The sequence below is a fragment of the Mytilus californianus genome, unplaced genomic scaffold, assembly GCF_021869535.1.
Source record: "Mytilus californianus isolate M0D057914Y unplaced genomic scaffold, xbMytCali1.0.p SCAF_13, whole genome shotgun sequence".
NCBI classification, from domain to species: Eukaryota; Metazoa; Mollusca; class Bivalvia; order Mytilida; family Mytilidae; genus Mytilus; species Mytilus californianus.
In genome coordinates, this window is record NW_026262615.1 from 14306028 (window position 1) to 14327425 (window position 21398).

General features: G+C 31.5%; 1 protein-coding gene across 3 annotated transcripts in view; it reads left to right on the forward strand.

Moving 5' to 3' along the window:
• Positions 1-21398, forward strand: part of LOC127723222 (uncharacterized) — a 94760-nt gene that overhangs the window by 18884 nt on the left and 54478 nt on the right. For 2 of the 3 annotated variants that reach the window (XM_052229783.1, XM_052229782.1), the window contains exons 6-14: positions 1598-1627; positions 5072-5200; positions 5443-5784; positions 6888-7073; positions 8202-8345; positions 9145-9174; positions 12401-12523; positions 16466-16615; positions 17845-17961. In XM_052229783.1, the coding sequence (XP_052085743.1) occupies positions 1598-1627; positions 5072-5200; positions 5443-5784; positions 6888-7073; positions 8202-8345; positions 9145-9174; positions 12401-12523; positions 16466-16615; positions 17845-17961 (1251 nt within the window). The remainder of the gene's footprint in view (positions 1-1597; positions 1628-5071; positions 5201-5442; positions 5785-6887; positions 7074-8201; positions 8346-9144; positions 9175-12400; positions 12524-16465; positions 16616-17844; positions 17962-21398) is intronic. The other variant, XM_052229784.1, reaches the window with a different exon arrangement.

The window sequence follows — 21398 nt, forward strand, 5'->3', positions numbered from 1 at the left end:
AAGATGTAGATGTGCTTAAAACAATCATATTTGTTGATTAATTAGGACTCTTTTTTCAATTAATTAGCTTACATGGTTTTTTTTCTGTTCGCATTATACATGTTACATGAGACATATTTTATTTTTTCTAAAATAAAATAAATTGAAAAGCTTGCATGCATTGTTCATAAACACCACGTCTGAAAATTGACTCTGTTTATAACATCTAGCCATTTGAACTTTAAATGATGAATGCTATAGACACAGCTAGATTTACTTCATACCCTCAGGTTAGCCTATAAGTTATCATGTTTATTACAAAATCATTACTACCACTGGTAAATTTCAATTTTATGTAGCGACTTTCTTTTCGCACTTTGTAATTGCCCGACGTTTGGGCTAAATCAAAAAAGGACTATCTTATGCTGATAATTTAATCAAGAACCAATCTAACAAATGGTTAAAACCTGAAAATACAAATAGAGATACAATGAATTAACGAACAAAATGTAGAATATAAATAAAAGCACCATCCATTGAACGCGAGATAAAGTTGCAATTGTAAACAGTTAAATTTTCAGTTTATCGCAGATAAAGCGTTCAAACATATGATTAGCAGTTTGAAAGCATGAATTACAATGATGTCAATGTAATTCACTCTGTGATAAACGAAAGATTGTGTCTAAGAAGAAGTCTGTCCAAATATATTCCCTTGTTTTGCGCTGACTTTGCCATCCTATTTGAGATACGGATGTGAAATGGAACATAAACGACAATAACAATATTTTTAAGTTCTGTTACGGTTAAAAGATGTATAATCATCCTTGATCAGGATCACATATATTAATTTTGGAAATAATCAAACAAACTATATAAATAAAGGAACAATGTTCAAGAATACACTTCCTTATTGGGGTAATGGTCATTAGATACGATTTTCGTGACTTTGTATTTCCTATCGATATTTTCGTGATAGAGGGTTGGTGAGAACAAACAATTAACGAACCAAAAATGCTTAATGGTAATTTTTAATAAATCAATTCGATATACACAATTACTCAATAGAATTTCAATTAAGGATATCTTAACATACATTTAGAAATTGAAAATAAGTGTCACCAGATATGCTTTCAATTTTCGAGTTATCAATTTTTCAATTCATTAATCATAATTCTTGACTTCTTGTCGAAGTCTTGACAATATTCTAGTCGATACAAAAAGTCCATGGCTCCTTTTTCTTATCATGATTTCTTTAATTTGATTTTGTCACAAGGATTTGGCTAAATATTGGATTTGAATGGTGAAACCGAAGTCATATTTTCTAAAAATTTACAGACACGATTTAGTGGGTCTTATTCAACAAATGTGTCAATGACTACCATGAAATGTTACTCGAAGCTACAAACATGGTCACTTGTCCATTGTATAACATTAAATGTTATTTGTGACTGGATATAAATACCACTACGAAAACAATGCTTAAAATGTTGGAAACGCAACAAAATGCAACATAGAATAGAAATTTGGGTTTATTTCTTAATATACTAGTATTTAGCTTGTACAATTGAATTGTTGATTATGAAACGTCATTATTGCATCTATCTTTTACATGTCATAGATCTAAAAGAAGAGAATAGAAAACTGACAGGTAAATATGAATAGAAATGTATTAAAATCGCTTCAACTTGTGATCTTCAAAACGTTAAATAAGTCTGATTACAGTATCAAGGACACATTTCATAAAATATACGTTGATCAGTTAAGATAAGGATATTAATTTAATAAAATGTTTAGAATGGTACTATTGATAACTGTGTACCAAATTGTGGTTTCCTGGTAATGGTATGATTTTCGTTGGGTTGCATAAAAAAAGAAATCTCCTTTAAAATGAGATTGTGTCATATTTTTAACTGAGAATGTTGAACAGTAGTGTAGAACGTAGAGCAATCAAAAGATTTCATATTACTCAAAAAGTGTTAGTATTGTTATTAAAGGTTTTGGAGTAGACCTTCAGAAGTATTAGAGAAATTATAAGAAGCAGTGGATTCGTAAACGATAATCAACGAGCTACTTCTTATAAATTATCTAACTTAACCCATTTTTAGTAAAACGACTGTCTAGTTTACTTTTTGACAATAAATCAGCGGAATTTCATGAAAATAATTTCATATTTTGTCCTTTTTATTCTAAAAAGTTGGAAATCTTACATCCATACCGTTCTAATCTTTATTTAGACATGCAAAAAGTTAACATTAGTCGAATATAACTTAAATGGAGTATTAGCTTCTATTTTTTAACTCCAAATTTCATATTGGTTAATACATATTTCATTTAATAATTAAGCATTACAAATTCTTTAAATTGAACATGTTGAATAGATTTCGGTAATTATGATTTATCTTAATAGACAAATATTAATATACAGAATGCGTTTATCTTGTTTTGAAGAGTTTAAAAAGTTTAATTACCCAAATTTAGATCCTTTGAAATTTATATATACGGTATTGAGGAAACTGCGCGCTAAACCAGCATGTGAAGACAAGGTCGTCAGAACCCCTCGTCGTCGTCATTAAGTTGTCTAAGGGCTTGCTATGAATTATCCGTTCTAATCCAAATCTATACGGTTGGCGCAAAGGCCACAAACCTACCGTTTCCTGTTGTTCCATTCCATGATGCTTTACAAAATAAATGAAATTATGTGCAAAAGGATCTAATTGAACAATAAGATAGAAAGTTTGTTTACACTGTTTCCGTTTCATTAAGTCTAGATCATTATAGCGTTATTACATTTGGAAGCTATAGCCAGTCAGTCAATAAGCTAGTAATAAGCTATGTTTAAAAATCTGCATCTGATGAACAACACTGGTTGAATAATCTATAACCCGATATTTCTAAAAGCCATCTTCCAGTCATCTGCTGAGATAGTTGATCAGCGGGTAGTATTTCTATGTATCGGGAATGGTCATTCTCTAACATACCACAATCAACTCAGAGAGTTTAAATCTGTAAGCGAATCCAAATTGTATTTTGCAAGTTGAAAAGGAATTGAAAAACGAAAACCAAAATTATGACGTTTATCATTGTAGTTTTCAGCAGCATAAATTGCACGAAAAGCTATTTCTGTAGCAAATTGTTTAATTTCGCCTTAAATATATGGTGTTTAGACAAATATGTAGTGTGAATACTAACTGAACGAAAAAGGTGAAAGTCATGATCACTTACGTATTTATTTCAAAGTCAAAGATTTTGCCATTCTTTTCAATAGATATCCAAGATATGTATATACATTCTCTTTAAATAAGATTTAATCGACTAAGATTATCACGCAACTATACATTTTGAAGTATAGAATATCTGCTGGATATATAATGAATCAAACTCAATAACTAAAAAAAAACACATATAGTATTTTAATAATTTCCATCTATGTGTCTTTGATATTGGAAGATGTCCAAAACGAAGTAAGATTTGACTCAATCAAAAACTAGATACTTGTATCTGCGCTGGTATTTTCTTTTCTGCATTTTTTTCTCTCGGTTTGGCAATGATGAATATGCAATATCCTTCCAAACGTTTATCAAAATATGTCCGAGTAGAAAAGTCAATTGTATGCGCCCGATCGCTTTTTTTGTCGTATCTTCATCAGGAGTGTTTGTGTCATCAGTTCAAAAGCCAAATATGTGTAAGTGCAGAAACATGCAAAGAGCTGTATTACCATAAGGGATCACCAAATAATTGTGAAACCAATCTTAGATTAACTTAGCCTGAGGGAGTTGGATCCTGAGTTTCTAAAAACATTCCTAATTTCTGAAAGAAGAATCTAAAAAGGTAATTCTTAAATCATATCAGTTCTGAAGCACAAAATAATCATTATACAGGGGATTAATAGTCAACCAGCAGCGATATCGTTCAGGCGCAATAATGAAAAGAAAATAACGCTTTACAAGTGTATATGCATGTCAAGCGCTTTACAGGATTTAACTCATCAGGAACGCTCATGACCATACATTTGAATGCCCAGGATGTAAAAGTACAGTACGTGACGAGCTGTGAACAAAATGGGACCTTAAAAATATCCAAATCAATCTAGGTTAACTTTGCATGATGGAATAGGAAACCTTAGTTTCTTAATAATAACTTCACTTTCATAAATGAACATGTATTGAGTTCAGCATTTTTCAACTGATTTCTATAGTTTATTCTTATGTTGTACTGTTACACCACTGTCTCATGTTAGGGGAGGCTTGGCGCCTTCAAATGAGTTTAACCCCGCCACATTCTGTATGTGACTGTCCCAAGTCAGGAGCCTGTAATTCAGTGGTTGTCGTTTTGTTGTTTTTTTGTTCATTATATTGTACATAAATTAGGCCGTTATATTCTTGTTTGAATTGTTTAACATTTGTCATTTCAAGGCCTTTTATAGACTATGTGGTATGGGCTTGGCTTATTCTGGAAGGCTGTACGGTGACCTATAGTTGTTAATTTCTGTGTCATCTGGTCTCTTGTGGAGAGTTGTCTCATTGGCAATCATACCACATCTTCTTTTTATACGGACACTACAAAACAATATTAACATAAAAAGGCTCATTAACGTTTTGTTTTATTGGACTTGTTTGCATAATGATCCTTCCTCTTCTACAAAGATCAGTGGAATAACTACTTAAACAAAGCAACACAAAAGTTGTATACCTATTCATTACAAATTTCAAAAGTCAAAGTTTAAAATGACAAAATAAAGAACTTCGTTAACTCTATGTGGTTGATACAATGTGTGTCGACACGGTTGGTTTATTTTGTTAATCATTGTTAGTCATACTACGCAGGAGTCACAACCAGCATCAACGTTTTATAAAATATAAGTCCAAAATAACATATTAACAAAATCATACCGATATGAACGTCAACTTCAATTTAAACAATATATAGATCAAGTGAAACATGTCTAAATTTATGCGTAGTGTTAAAGCTAACATATTAACCAAAACAAGTTGAATGAGGCGTTAAGCAAAAGAAGCTTATAATTACCTAATTAAACAAAATTAAAGGCGAACATTGTGTTCCTAATACACTTTTTTTATTTATTTTGACCTAGTTGAAGTTATGGATATGAAGACAGATATAAAAGAACTGAAGACAATTTTGATAGGTTACGTCGGTAAACAAAAAGTGGATTTGGTTATGAACACGGAGCAAATAGAAAAGTCTACTACAAAATCGCCAGGTGAGAAACTAAGATTTTGTTTCAACTAGAAAACATAAGATATCATGTTCGAAAACCACTATGGGTACTACAGATCAATATAAACTGGGATATTATAACATTTTAGGCAAAGCAAATTTTATACATTGAACAATTGGGTATATTATAAAGTTTAAAGAAAAACAGCTTGATAGTTCTTTATTCCCAAATTAAAAGCTATAACATCAAAGTTCAATAGCACATACTATATATTTCTATTTTAGATAATGGAAAAGTCGATATCACTGTTAAAGTTAATCAAACACATGTGACTGAAGACAAAGAAAACGAAATCATTGAAAATCTTCCTTTAGAAATAGAAATTCTAACTAACAACGACAGCTCACCAGAAGCAGCAGTGACAGAAACAATCGAAATTACTGGGAAAAAAGTCAACAGCATAATTTTAGAATTGAAAGCCACACCTGGAATTTTACATAGTGTAGAAACTTTTAAAGCAGCCATGCTTACATTAGTTCAAAATATACAAACAGCGGGTGAGATTGACGTAGATATTGAAGACACAATTACTGTTAATGTGAGATTTGGAGGTCCTCTGACAGAAGGTAAGTATCCCCGTAACTCAGGTAAAGGAAATACTGGTTATATAATTTGTACAAAATAGATAGGTGTATGAAACTTAGCGGTGTATTAAGCAAAATAGTCATGAAAACCTCATTTTTAATATTTATCTCAAGACAATCATTAACAACCAAAGCCATCTCCAAAAGTATTTTTGCCTTAAATACTCATCATGTTGTTTAAGCTAATCAGAGATGTATGATTTTCCTTTTTATTTTGGCAATGTAGGGTTGTTAGCGCTTTTTGTTCAAAATAAAAGGTATTACATATGCCTCATCGACGAAAAATATAATCCGTCGAAGACAGGATGACAAAACCATACTTTAAACAGCAGTAAAAATAAGAGATGCAAGGAAACCGACATATGATATCAAATTGAGTAGAATTGTAATTCTTTGTTTTTATTAGTCGGAAACTTTGGGTGATGCATGACAAATAACAATCTAATATTATATCGTATTCGACATTTTAATGTTGATAAACATATAATAAGAGAACGAGATTGTGACATTTGACTAATGGGACACCTGCTTCACTAATAATATTTGAACTGATCAAATAGATAGTACTATTATATATTTATCTTAACAAAAATAATGAAATATTCGTGCTATTTTATTCTACATTCTATTTGCCAGTCAATAGTTTCAAAGACTTAGTTTTGCAATCACATTTCCCTTTTCACATTAAACCGTTAAACTCTGGAATATCAAAAACGGTATAATCAGTAAATGTCTGTCATATACATACTTTAATGGCTGATTGATGTATTACCTTTGCAGTTCCCCGGTATTTAATCATTATATCGGAACACATATCATATGAGTTCAAAGATAAAAGATCCATATACAGGAGCTGCTGGAAAGGTCCTACATACAAAGTTATTTCAATTTGGCAATGGAGCTAATTGTCAAACTTATATCATTGATTAATTTTATTATTATTATCAATTTATTATTTAGAAAACATACAATGTATCGTACCTTGGCGAAACGTTTTTCAGTTGAATCTTTGTACATTATGTAGGATTATTCCAGGTAAACCTGCACAACAGTTGTATTGTGTACTGCATAAATGTGTTTTGTAGATCAGCTTGCAGTTGTAAAATGTTTATTTGCAAAAAAATGGAATGATGACAATAATACAAAACAACTGTCCACTGAGTATTCATCTATATCCGATGAGTATTCATCTACGTCCGATGAATATTTATCTATAGAAGATATCAATGAGATGGAGTTCCGACCGGAACTGGATATGTACTCACAAACAGGTAAAAACAATTAAACTATTAAGGAAATCGTTCTACGTTCTAAAATTGTTTACTTGAAGTGGCATATAGTTTATCATGTCGAAGAAGGGGGTGGAAAAAGACACACTAAAAATAAACAAAGGTCAAGACGTCAATAATATAAACTTATAGATGTGTTTATCAATATGACAGAAACTGAAGCACACACTTTCAAAATGGCATGTAAATTGTAACACCACTCAACTGTTTATTTCATTACAGATACGTCAATTAGAAGAAGAAGAAGCCGATATGTTGTCAATAAACAAAAACGTGCAAGAAACAAAAGCTTTTAGCCTAATTTAATGCTTATCCTTCCCTTACGTGAAATAACGCATCAACGTTCAAAACCTCATTTTATGTGATACAAAATTAGATAACTCTAAGGTATAAAGTGCCATATCATGTAATATTATTAATTCGTATATTTTAACTAATCTGATTCGTTCAGGTATACTCACATGTTAAACTATATTTACGAAGGTAGATAGAAAACGGCGGATAGCAAAAGTGATATTGCACGGTTTTTTTTTGTTAATGTCTAAAAACCGATATACTTTGTGACGTCATCTAATGAATTTCATGATATTGTTAAAAGGTGTCTATTTATGATCGATTTTTTTTTCAAATACATAAGATATACACAAAAAGTATAAAAAATATTTGAAATAACAATTAATATGTAGTTATTGTCAAAGAGACAAAATGATATCTATAAAATTACAACAAAATTAAATGATCGAAAAAAGAAAATATAATGCACCGACGATTTTGATACAAATATGGTTGGAATTAATAATATAACAATTATAGCTTTGTATGAGGTCAAAACAGGATATATCGACCCAAAGAAGTATATCGACCTCGTCCTCGTCCTCAGTCAATTTACTTCTTTCAGGTCACTACATTCTTGTATCGACCTCATACAAAGGCTATAATTGTATTCTATCTCTGCTGAAATTTTAGTAAACGAAATATGAGGAATGATTTGTCTTTTAAAAATAAATTAGAAAGGGGAGAAGTGATGATTACCTGTATTATGCTCTTCTAATCTTTATTTCCATTCAACTATTTGTCGGATACTTTACATGAATGGTTGTTTTTTTAAAGAAACATCGGAAGTTTTCGAGCCGGAAACCACAGATTCTCTAACTAAAACATCATGTCAGTTTTGTGACGATAAAGACAAGATAATCAAGGCTCTAGAAGAACAGAACGAAAAACACGAAATAGTTAACAAGACAAATATGCTTAGTATGTACAATAAACATAATAAAGAGTAAAATTGCTTAATGTTAACAGTCATGTTCTTATATACAATTAACGTGTGAGCATTGCAGTTAATTACAGCACTAGCATTTATACAATAAATGATTCTTCATTGATACCTGAGGTCAAATTATTTGACAATCCAAATCTTCTTAAAATAAATTGTTGCTAAAGAGTTGCTAAACAAAACTGGACAAAACCTATAGCTAGATTCTGGCAAGGAACAAGAGCTTTAAATGAGGGAGTAATATTCTTTAAATTAGAATAATTTCCAGAATTGTGAAACAGCAAATTGTCAATAACGCCATACTTGTATGTTCATGCCAGTACAGGATTAATGACTACTGGTAGTTTAGAGGTGACATCAAAATCAACATAGCAAGACCGGATGCGTACCAGCACCTACTATCATACAAACAATTATCTGCATCACTGAAATCAATTCCAAACGGCTTGATACGAAATAATACCCTAATAGACTTTCATATTTGCTACAGTTATCAGTATACGTCTCTGAAGCATGGAAAGTGTAAAATTAATACACTGTTGTCCAACCGCAGTGACAGACTTTTTGACATACCTAAAGCAATGCAATGAAAAGTACAACACGGAAAAAAAAACACTTTATAAATGAGGTGGTCATATGTACTTTTCCTTTTGAGCTGCTCGACTAAAAGATACAAAAAGCAATAAGCTATATATAGATTCGGTTTTTATAATTTAAAAAATATTAAACTTACCAATATTGATAACGAGTTTTTAATTAGCCATTCATATTTTATAGAGCTACAGGCGGAGAATAGAAACCTGAGAGGTAAATAATCATCGAAGTATAAAATAGCCGTTTTAAATTTCTAAATTAAATAAGTGGCAAGCACAAAGGAATAATGAAATGAAGGGAGAGTTTGATTTATCTAAATATGAAGATGGCGTATAATTTCCAATCAGAAAACAATCCACAGGAATCAACAAAACGTTGACGTACGCAATTTAATGTCACCGAACGGCCATCAACAATCAGCAACAAAATCATGACACAATGTGACAAAATTCTGACTAAAAAAACATCTTGATTTGAGACAAAGTTACAAAAGAACAACTTATATTAAAGAAAATTGTCATATTTCTGTAATAATTGCTTATAAGGCAGTTAAAAAAGTCCTCGTTTTTTAACGCTATCATAATATCTTGAAATCCCGGCTATGTTTGAATGTATACATGCATATTAAAGAATAAGATATAGATGAATATAAAAAGTAAAATAACAAAAATACCGAACTCCGGGGAAGATTCTAAGCGGAAAGTCCCTAAGCAAATGGCTAAATCAAAAGCTCAAACACATCAAACGAATGGAAAACAACTGTCATATTCGTGACTTGGTACAGGTATTTTCTTATGTAGAAAATGGTGGATTGAACCTGGTTTTATAACTACCTCAACCTCTCACTTATATGACAGTCGCACAAAATTCCATTATATTGACAACGATGTGTAAACAAAACAAACAGACATCATAGGTAAAAATGACAAAAATAGGGACACAGCAGTCAACATTGTATTATAATCTTAATCACTATAACAATAAGCAAATATATCAACTAAGATAACCAAAAAAGGCATATAGACAAAGCACATTAGCAGAAACGAAAGACAAGAATACAAAAATTTAAATACCGAGCCACGTCAAATGGATTTTGCCAAAAATAACTAAACAGTTAAAGTAATAATTTACAAAGACAATTAAAAGAATACTATAACACGTTATTAAGATGATAAACAGCATCAGTACCTAGAATCTATACTTCAAGGCCATCGTGTATTATTTGTTAAGTTGATACGGAATATTTATCAATAAGGTCTTGGTATCTTCCGATGAACTTTTTAAGAAAAAGGACAAGACGTTCTTTGACATGTTCCTGGTTCATCAATTTTCTGCTAAGACACTGGTAATGTTTTACAAAGTCTGAGTAGCAGCTGCAAGCTCTTGAATACCGAATATGTTGGAAAGTGTATATCCCATATGCAGGTGAAGTTGGTATATTGCGTCTAAGTTGGGGGAAATTGATAATTTGAAAATTAAAATCGTCTCTTTTGTCATACATTCCGGTACTGAGATGATCGATTATATTAAATTCGAGGTATAAGTCTAAAAATAAGACGGAGGAAGCCGTGTTAGTTATTTCTTTAATTTCTAGTTCTGGTGGATATATTTATGGAACCCAATCAGAAAATTTTAGATTGTTAATGAAAAGAACATCATCAATCTATCTGAATGTGAAATTAAATGATCTGGCTTCATTGATCTTCTTGTTTTTGACAAGTGTCTGAAGGAACTCCGACTCATATGAAAAAAAAAGAGTTCGACAGGGAGAGGCACACAGTTCGTTTCCATGGTAATGCCGACAATTTGTTGAAAAAAGTCTACCTCCAAATTCAACAAATATGTTGTCAATAAGAAACTCCAGCATACTGACACTTGTTCCTCTGTGTAGCATGTTTTACCTTTTTGTTCACTATTAACAAAATATGCCGTTTGGTATCCCAAAGTAATAAATTTATAGCGTATTTTACAATTCTTATGTTTAAAAGCATTGTGGATTATTTCTTTTAGACAATGTTTTAATTTCACATTGGGAATGATGATATACAGTGTTGAAAAATCAAAAGTTTTGATAAAACTTATTGCAGAGAAAGATCGAGATTTAAAATTATCCAGAAGTTCTTTATTTGTTCACTTCCGTGTTTCTGTTGTTTCGTTGTTTTCCTCTTATAGTTGATGTGTTTCCCTCGGTTTTTGTTTGTAACCCGGATTTGTTTTCTTTCAATCGATTTATGACTTTCGAACAGCGTTATACTACTGTTGCCTTTATTTAGTATTCACATATGGTTAATACCATTACGCGAGTAAACAGTTTCACGGTACATCTGGAGACCCTCTTTCACTGCGGACAGAATCTTTGACAATCTAATGGACAATTTTAAAACGTCAATAAAACTCTTCAAAAGTTTTTAATTTGAATAGCGTATTTTTTGTACATCGGAATTTGTTGTAAACAACACACTTGCCTTTTTTTCATACCAATTCTACAAATTTCTAATAATTTTTATACTAAACTCCCTGAGATATAGGTTTTACAAAATAACTTTAACTTGAAACATCATTATTCCTATTTTTGAACAATACATTTTGATTAACGTTTTATAACACAATGTTGACTGCTGTACCCTAATTTTGAAATTTATACCTGTTATGTCTGTTTGTTTTGTTTACACAATTTTATGCGACTGTCATATAAGTGAGAGGTTAAGCTAGCTATAAAATCATGTTTAATCCACCATTTTATACACAGAAAATGCCTGTACCAATTCAGGAGTATGACTGTTGTTATCCATTTGTTTGATGGGTTTGAGCTTTTTATTTTGCCATTTGATTAAGGACTTTCCGTTTTGAATTTTCCTCGGAGTTCGTTTTTTTTTGTACATGACAGAATTCAAGATGTATTTACACAAAAAAGATATGTGAATCTACATCTGTAATATCTTATTGTTAAGCTTATTTTGAGTTGTAAAATGTAAAGCCGGCGTTTTGACTTTACAAAATTAATATATTAAAAGACCCGCTCAAATGGACAAACTCACTAATTTAGTGGACATTACTATAACGATTAATCATAACACATGATTGCATCTTTTAATAAATTGATATAGCAAAGTCAAAATGTCGGCATTACAATTTACAACTCAAAATTTCTTGATTGGTTCTTCTCTAAAAATGTATATATTTTTCATCTCTAAAAAGAGTCCAAAATGTCTGTTTAGGGTTATGTGGATGCTTCTATCAATACTAGCGTTTGCCAATCATTGAGTATAGTCTAGATTTTAGTTTCCATTACATGCTCGCCCATTTAAAACGTCTTGAATTCTGTCAATAATGCATTTTGTCATCGATAGATATTTAATTGATGTTACATCCTGGATTTATCAGTATTTTTTAAACGCGCTTCTATTTTTAATGGTTTGCATTTTATGCTCAAAAACAGCTTTATTGCGACGAACCCGACCAGACGACACCGGTATGATCAGTGTTATAGAAAAAATAGGAACGAAACAAAAAGAATTAAAGAGCGACGACTTGAGTAGTTTAGAATCAGAACAAACATATGGTAAGTACAAACAAAGCCCGCTAAGCACCAATTCGGAAAATATGGAATTCACGTAAATTAAATGATTTTATCATACTGTAAAAATTATTGGTTATTTATTCTAAGTATATGATAAAGATAAATATTAGATATGAATGAACATGATGAATTCATGTTTGCTAAATGATAAATCATTTGGCGTTTATTATATCATTCATCATTTTAATAACACTTTAAGTCAGTTTTGTGACGATAAGGACAAGATAATCAAGGCCCTACAGGAACAGAGTGTAAAAGTAGTGTTAAACAATTTAACAAGAGAAATATGCTAAGTATGTAAAATAAACATGAGTAAAACTTGCTTAATGTTATAATGGTCTTGTATACAAGAGATGTGTGTGAAAATTGCAGTTACGTTTTGTAGTCAAATAAAAGATTAACAACACTTGCAATTTGACCATTAATGTCTCTTCAGTGACACCTGAAGACAAAATTTAAAAAAAAAAATCTCATTGAAAAAACTGAAGACTTGCTAGACCATATAGACAACGACTATATCCAGACGAGGTAGTAATATTTCTTAAGTTAAAACAATTTCCAAAAAAGCGAAATAACAAATTAAACGATATTTGCATGTTTATGCCATTACCGACGTAATGACTACTAATAATTTAAAAGGCAACATAAAAATCAACAAAGCAAGACCGGCTGCGTCATAACACCCAATATCATATAAACACATGTCTGAATTACTGAAATAAATCTCGAAAGGTTTGATAAAAAATAATGCCTGTATATACCTTCCTATTTGATACAATTATCGCTATACGTCTTTGTTGTATGGAAGGTCTTACAAGTACAGAATAACACACTTGTGTCCAATCACATTGCAAAGCTTATTGACATACCTAAATACATTCAATAAAAAGTACTACATAAAAATACACTTTATCAATGAAATGCATTCCGGATTTTGAGCTGAATAACAGAAACATCAAAAGAATAAGCCATATATAGATTCGGTTTATAAATTTCCATATTAGTGGCAAGCGTGAAGAAATGTATTAATTTAAAGGTAGTTTGATTTATCTAAATAAGGAGAATGCATTTCTTTTTTTGTACAGAAAACTGTCTACAGGAATCAAAATAGGCAACTTAAGGTCATGGATGTGAATATAATAGTCCTTCATGTGCAAAAAATAATAATCATAAGTCTTCGGATGACAGAAAATCTGCCATAAATTTTGAAACTAAAAAGTCGTCATAAATTAGAAAATTTACCATAGATTTAGATTCTAAAAAAATCTGCCTTAGATTTAGGACGGCATGACGTCATATTTACCATAGATTAGGAATCTGCCATAGATCTGGAATTCGCCATGGATCTGATTCCCACATATATTTGTCCTTTCTGAGTTCGCTATGCGCATGTTTTAGGTGCCGTTTTCAAATTAGGATGAACATGATGAACATTATCTAAAACCTATAAAATATAGGATTAATAATGTATTTATTTATTTATAAGTTTTCCTCCGTAGTAATTAGATGCAAAAAGTAGTTTCTCGAATCCAGTTCAAAAAACAAACAAAAAATTATTTAAAAAGCTAAACAAAAAGCATAAAATTATTTATCAAAAGGTTTGCATTTGACAAAACTAATTTTTAAAGGTTCGAATTATATTGGGGATGTTCAGCCGCTGCGTCAGGTAATTTTAGGCTTTACACTCTTTGATATTGTAAAGTTCGAAAATTTGTTTTTATGTATAATGTGCTCTGGGCAGTGCACAACGTCGTGTATTCCTGCACTGTGTATGGCGCTGCGGCAAAAGTAAAACATTCTATTAAGTAAAGCAACTGACAAAAGATTGTATGACATGGTTTCGTATCTGTAGAAAATCTTTTTTTTTGTTTAGCTTCAGTCAGTAACTGCTACCATTCTGTAATATGGTTGAATATTGTTAAATAGTCCTTATACGATTTGCATATAAGGGAATACGTTCTCGTGATTGGTCGAAAGGACTTCCGGTAGTATATCTTGACGTTGTTTTTTTTATAGACGACATTTACAGAACTACTTATTGTAACCAATGTAAACAAGATGACGGCAATAATAACTCAAACCAGCTCGACGTTAAAAATATTTTGTTTTCACTTCGGGTTGATCGTCGAATTAAATAATAAACACAAAGCAATTATTTGAAAGAAATAAGATATTTTTCAGATAACAAATTTCATGGAGTATATTTTTTAGCATTAACCAAAAACATATTCATGAGCCAGGTCATTTCAATGCCACAAATTTACAATTTACGTGTGATTTTACGAGTGGGGAAATCAAATTCCTTTCTCCAACTTTAAAGAATTAAGGGGATTAAACGCATTTTTAAAAGAATTTCTTCGGACTTTTCTTTGTTTGTGAGTGAAAAGTGAAAGAGTGTAAAAAGTAGTTTAATCCTATATTATTGTGTGTGTTGGGGAGTTTTTATAGCACTATTTTACTGTAAGTGGCTTTTCTTATCCTGCATTTTTATATTTAGATCTTTTATTTACGGTTAGGTCAACTGATCGAGATTAACAAAAGTTTAAATAAAAAATCAAAAAGAAAACAAGTTTAAATCTAAAACTTAAAAAAAGAAACAAGTTCAACTCTTCAAATGTTTATGTTTCTTTTCAAAGCCTGGAAGCCTGGATCCGTTGTTATTTTTTTCCTGTTTTAAGAATTTGATATTGAAACCTGATTTTTTAATGGTTTTCACACATTTGATAGACTCGGCATATTGATACCACAACTGTCTACAATTGAAGAATGTATGTTACATTCAAAATGTGTTTGGTCATTTAGTTGCTGTTTCTTACACGTTTACCACACATGTCTAGTGTTAATTCATTCAATAAATATTTTAATGATCGATTTTATGATTTTATCTGTTAGTTTGAATATGTATACAGGTATTTACCGCTTTTGTTCCATAAGCTCTACATGTAGACATTATCAATTTGCTAAACATATAAAGATAATTTTACATAAGTAACACAAACAATATTGTTGTGTGAGCTGAACACTGTTTGACTATTTCAAAGGAATGTATGTATCTCCAATTTTGGTTAGTATTGGTCGGGCTCAAGTCTAACTATCTCTTAAGTGTACCAAGCAAAAATGATTGAACTTTCGTTTGTCCTACCATTCATGACTGTCCCATTGGTTTCTGTTTGTATATGTTTTACTGATTCATTGATCCTCTTGATGTTTACAAATTTATAGTTTGCACTTGTCTTGGTCACTTGCTTCGTCATAACTTCAATTATGCATGCTTTATAAAAATCCTTTATGGAAATGTCCGCTCCAATCGTTTGTCTGCTAATATGAGCGGGTTTTTAATAAGTTGATGTCGCAATGTCGGCTTAACAGTTTACTTTTAAATTGTCTGTTCTGGGATATTGATCAATACAAGTGTTTGCCAATATTAGAGAATAATCTAGATTTAAGCCTCAACTTTATATATGTTGATATTTTGTATCATCTTTGATTTATCAGTTGTCTAGATAAAATTTTATGAAAACTCTTCTTTTTTCAATGTTTCGATTCTATGTTCAGCAACAAATTATGGACAAAACCCTTTAGACAATACAGGTAGGATCAGTGTTAGGGAAATTTTAAGACAGACAGAGAAAGAACTCGAAAGCGATGACTTACACAGTTTAGAATCTGAACAAAGATATAATTAGTACAACTATAGGGGGAGCGTTATAGATTAAGATTAGACATGAATGAATTCGTTAAATGATAATTCCCTTGTAATATCATGTAAATAGTACCGTACTTAAATTTTGGCCTTTGTGCAGTACAATAAACTCTTTACTTGACAGTTACGGTCCTGATAATTTGCAGGATTTGTTTGCTTTTTTCAAATTTTTAACTATGCGTCTTAATAAATAGAAATTTAATTTATTAACTACCTTGTAGATTCAAGTTCCAAAAAGACTTTGTACGAATGTAGAAATTGTTGTGAAAAGAATGAAATTATAATCCAGTTGGACCGAAGGTTATGTGAAATAAGACGACGAATTATTGAAGCCAAAGGACCATTTGTATACAGAAACAATGTTTTTGAAGGTGAGTTAAGCATTGGATACTCTAGTTTCTCTTATTAACAAGACTGTTTGATTTTGTTCTGCTGACAATCGTCATGGTTTCGTTAATTAGTAGAATTATACGCCGTTAAAAAAAAACGAAATGTGGTACAATTGTCAATCTATTTCATTGTATTTCTGCATTTCATTCTATCATATATGCAAAAAAAATCATTTATGCGAAATATTTATGTGAAGTATTTCAATAGTTTCATGTCAATTGTATGTGGTTAGATGTAGACAATATACAAACTCAAAGGTCCCTGTTTTATGTTGGGATGGTAAAACTATAAAATGAACTTTACCAAAACACAGGAGAGTAAAAAACATTCCAAACCTAAAGATAAATTAAAAAAATATGGAAGTCCAGAAAAATTGACAAAACCAAATATTAGACTATATTAATCAACGGAACAAATAATAAACATCTGCCATATTCCTTACTTGGTAAACAAATGATTTAAACCGGTTTCATAGCTAGCTAAACTTTCCGATTGCAGGATTTAGTAGAAGAACTAGAATTTAAGTGTCCGTCTTTGAAGATATGATGTGTGAAAGATTTTTTCTCACGTAACCTAATTCTAACTTTATATGTTATAATTTGCCTTTTTGAACACGTTTTTCGTTGGCCATTGTGTGGTTATCATTATACATACGTTTCTCAATGTATAATCCTTGAGCTTGTTATCTTATGTATTAATCGGCGTGTTGTCATTCATTTTTCGACTTATCTTTTATCTTCATCACTTGCCTTTTTTTAATTTAATGATTTACGCATAGAGGTAAATTTAAACAAAAGCATTTTACCAAATATTCAAATCTCATAAGCAATTAGAAAGATACATATCAAAATAACAACACAAACCGCAGATGAAATTGCACGATAAACCATTATACTTATTTCTGTTTCATTTATTTGGCTGCTCATTTGCGAGTGTCTTTTAGTACAGTTAACGTTGCAACATGGTTGAAAATTGATTGTTATTCTCGTGATGGTATACAGATTAAGTTTTGATAAAAATATGGCTTAAAATCGTCGGTTCAGAATTCTGGATATGCATATTATATTGTTTTTTTGCCACTAATGCAAATATTAAAGATAGGTCATTCATTTTTGACCTTTTATGTTTCGTGGTTCTTCAGTACTCTGAATAAAAGGATGCCGAAGCGTTACTTTACTTTTAAAAATGTTCATTTTATGTTCAAAAACAGATTTACTGGAACTTACCCATGAAAACACCGGTATGATCAGTGACGAAGAAAAGGGAAAAATGAAAAAAAAAGAAATACAAAGTGACATTAGCAGTCAAAAATCAGAACTCATATATGGTAAATACAAATTATATGTTATACATATATTCACTTAGATTCATTGCCAGATCATGGATTTATGATATCATTTTTCATTAGTCATAGCTTTACTCGTTCATGTGTCATTCAAGATGTTCTATCATCTGTAGAATACTGGCATCTTTATTACGACAAGACAGCTCAGTTATTAAGTACGATTTGAAAGAAGTTTTATAGAAACACAGAGATCAACATTGATTTTGCTTTCAAACTGTTTTGATTCAAGAGCCATAGGAAATTTCCTCAGTTGTAGTTTGTAACCCGAATTTGTTTTCGCTTAATTGATTAATGAATATCGAACAGCGGTATACTACGTTGCATTTTTTTATAGTCATTAATAAATGATATTTCGATTTTACAAGATATGGTTTCGTACTGACTTGATATGGTTATGGCATTACTTAATATGGTTATGGCATTACTCAATATGGTTATGGCATTACTTAATATGGTTTTGTCAATACCTAATATGGTTTTGTAATAAATTATAATTATTTCACTATTATTTAATGTTGTTGTGTCATTAGGCAATGTGGTTTATATTAACATTACTTGATGGGGTATGTGGGTTAATGTAATGTATAGTTGTTTCATTACATGGTGTGCTTTTGTTATTATGTAATGATTATTTGTGAATTCTTTAAATGGTTTTCACATTACATAATAATATTTCAACATTTAAAGATTTTACAATACATGATGTGTTCGTTTCAGTATTTAATGCGGTTCGATCATTCTTTGATAAGGTAATCACAATACTTCATAAGGTAAAACCTTGTGAACGTTTTGGAAACAATATTTCTTTTTTTTTAAATGATTTCTATGTAGTTTGTTTAATGTGCATTGGATGGGGGTCGGTTGAAAACAAAACTTTACGACAAAAGAGATGATTTCAGCTTCCCAATTGTGAATTTTCATTTTGAAACCAAGAGTTCCAAATGGTGAAGTTGAAATCATCACTTTGTAAATTTTACGGACGCCATCACGAGTTGGTTGACCGTTATGGAATATCCGTTTCACAGATGATATCGGATATGTTCCTTATGTCGTAACTACAATCCCGTTCCCTTTTCACGAATGTGACCTACCAAATTAGACTATTTACCCCTATTTGTGACATTTTTACCAACTGTTTTTGTTTGTTTTGTTCACACATCGTTGTCAATATAATGGAATTTGATGCGACTGTCATACAAGTGAGAGGTTTAGCTAGCTTTAAAACCAGGTTCAGTCCACATTTTCTACATAAGAAAATGCCTGTACCAGGTCAGGAATACGACAGTTGTTATCCATTCGTTTGATGTGTTTGAACTTTTGATTTTGCCATTTGATTGGGGACTTTCCTTTCTGAATTTTCCTCGGAGTTTAGTATTTTTGTGATTTTACTTTTTACTACAACCAAGTCGATGTCAAGTTTCTTCCTAGAAGAAACTTTACTGCTGGTGGATTATTCCCAGAGGGCACCATTAACTTGGTAGCTTTATGCATGATGAAAACAAATAATACAAAGAACAAACCGGCTGGGACGTCGCCCGGGTTACTAAGATCCTGTTTTGTTGCACGGAACACTGTAGCATTTGATTTGTGTGTTCCACGGAATTTTCTCCGGGATACCCCTGATTTGACGTACGTTCAGCCAAAAGGTAATTACTACTTAAAAATTCAGATACTTTTCATAAATTAAAGCCATGTTGCGTTAATATTTTCGACTGTTTGAATACACCTGCTACAAGTGAATCAGCACCTATCATTTCTTCTTGTAAACACAAAAAAGGAAAACGAAGCACGTGTAAGACATATAATTTGTTAATCACGACTCCTGATTTTACCAGTAATTTAACAGGAAAAACGTATTATACTAAATCTTTCGAGCCTCTGGACTGTTCCACGGACAATGTCGTGTACGGAATTGAATGTACTTTGTGTGGGCTACTTTATGTTGGTGAAACTCGACAAACTTTGCGTAAAAGGATGCATCAACACCGGTCTGATAATAAAGATCCGCAATTCAGGGTTCTTTATAACCATTTTAATCAACCGGACCATGATCCTTCTGTATCTATGAAAGTACGCATCATCGAGAAAAAATTTATCACCTCAGAAATAGCCCTGCACTTAGTACTCCTTTCCGAAAAGATAGAGAAAATTTCTGGATAAGAGAACTAGGTACTGCAATGCCATATGGTTGTAATGATAATGTCAAAGGAGTAGGAAATTTGTCAAGTCCAGCCTGCAGTGATGTTAATGTAATGAGTTTATTTAATACTACCTTACGAAACCAACGTAGTCATGGGCAAAAACGTTACCATCGGCCTAATGTAAAAAAGTCTTCCAAATCTAGATCGCCCTCTGGAAGCTTTGATGACCTTCTTTCTCATCTTCACATCCGCTAGGGTTACATTACATTAGAACTATTTTTTTTTTTCACTGCCTGTTAATTTTTTAAAATGTTTGAGAGATTATGCACTTGACAAAAGATGCATAAATACTTTTTCTCCAATTTGTGATGTAGCTCTTTTCTGTCTTTTTAAACCAGTAAGATCAAAACCTTTACATGAGGAAAAGAGGAAATTCTTTCCTGTTTACTTTACCAATAGAGGAATTGATGCAATCAACATCAGCAACGTTCTACATCAGAAGGAGGTAACATCTAAAATTCCTATTTATTTTCAAAATCAGTCTGTTCCTATTGTATCCTACAGTTACACCAAAACCATTGCACCCAAAATGTTTAACTATAAACAAGCATTGAAGGACCTTGATTTAGAACAATACCTAAAAAACGCTCTGACATGTGACTGTTCCCACTCGCCTTACAATTACTTCCCTCTGGCCATGTTATTACTGGGGATCTAAACATAATTCAACATGAAAATCTCCAAAAGGTGATTTCTCATGGTCCTAAGTTTAGAGAACCCCAACACATCAATTTGAACCATAACTTCAAAATAATTATGGATTCCATTGAGGACTACGCCAGAGCATGGGCTAAACGAGAAGAAGTTCAACTGGACACTTTGTCAGAATGGGTCAAAACAATCAGGTCTCTGATAAAACGTCGCATTCATAACTTGAAAAACTGTGTGAATGATCGACCAAAGTTCGTTTTCAGAGACAAAGAGGCTGTGAAATGTCTATCATCTCTTCAAGATAAGTATGTTGTTGTTCCTGCGGACAAAGCTTCAAATAATATTGTCTTTTTATGTAAATCGTATTACTACGAGTGTCTTGCAAAAGAATTAGAAATAAATGAGCACTCAGGTAATCCCACATACAGAAATATATCATTTGACAAGGATGAGATTTTGGCGAATCATAAGTCCTTCATGGCTTCAATGAACATTGCATTGAACAACATATCGGAGAACTTACCTTGTTTGTATTGGATACCTAAACTTCACAAAATTCCGTACAAA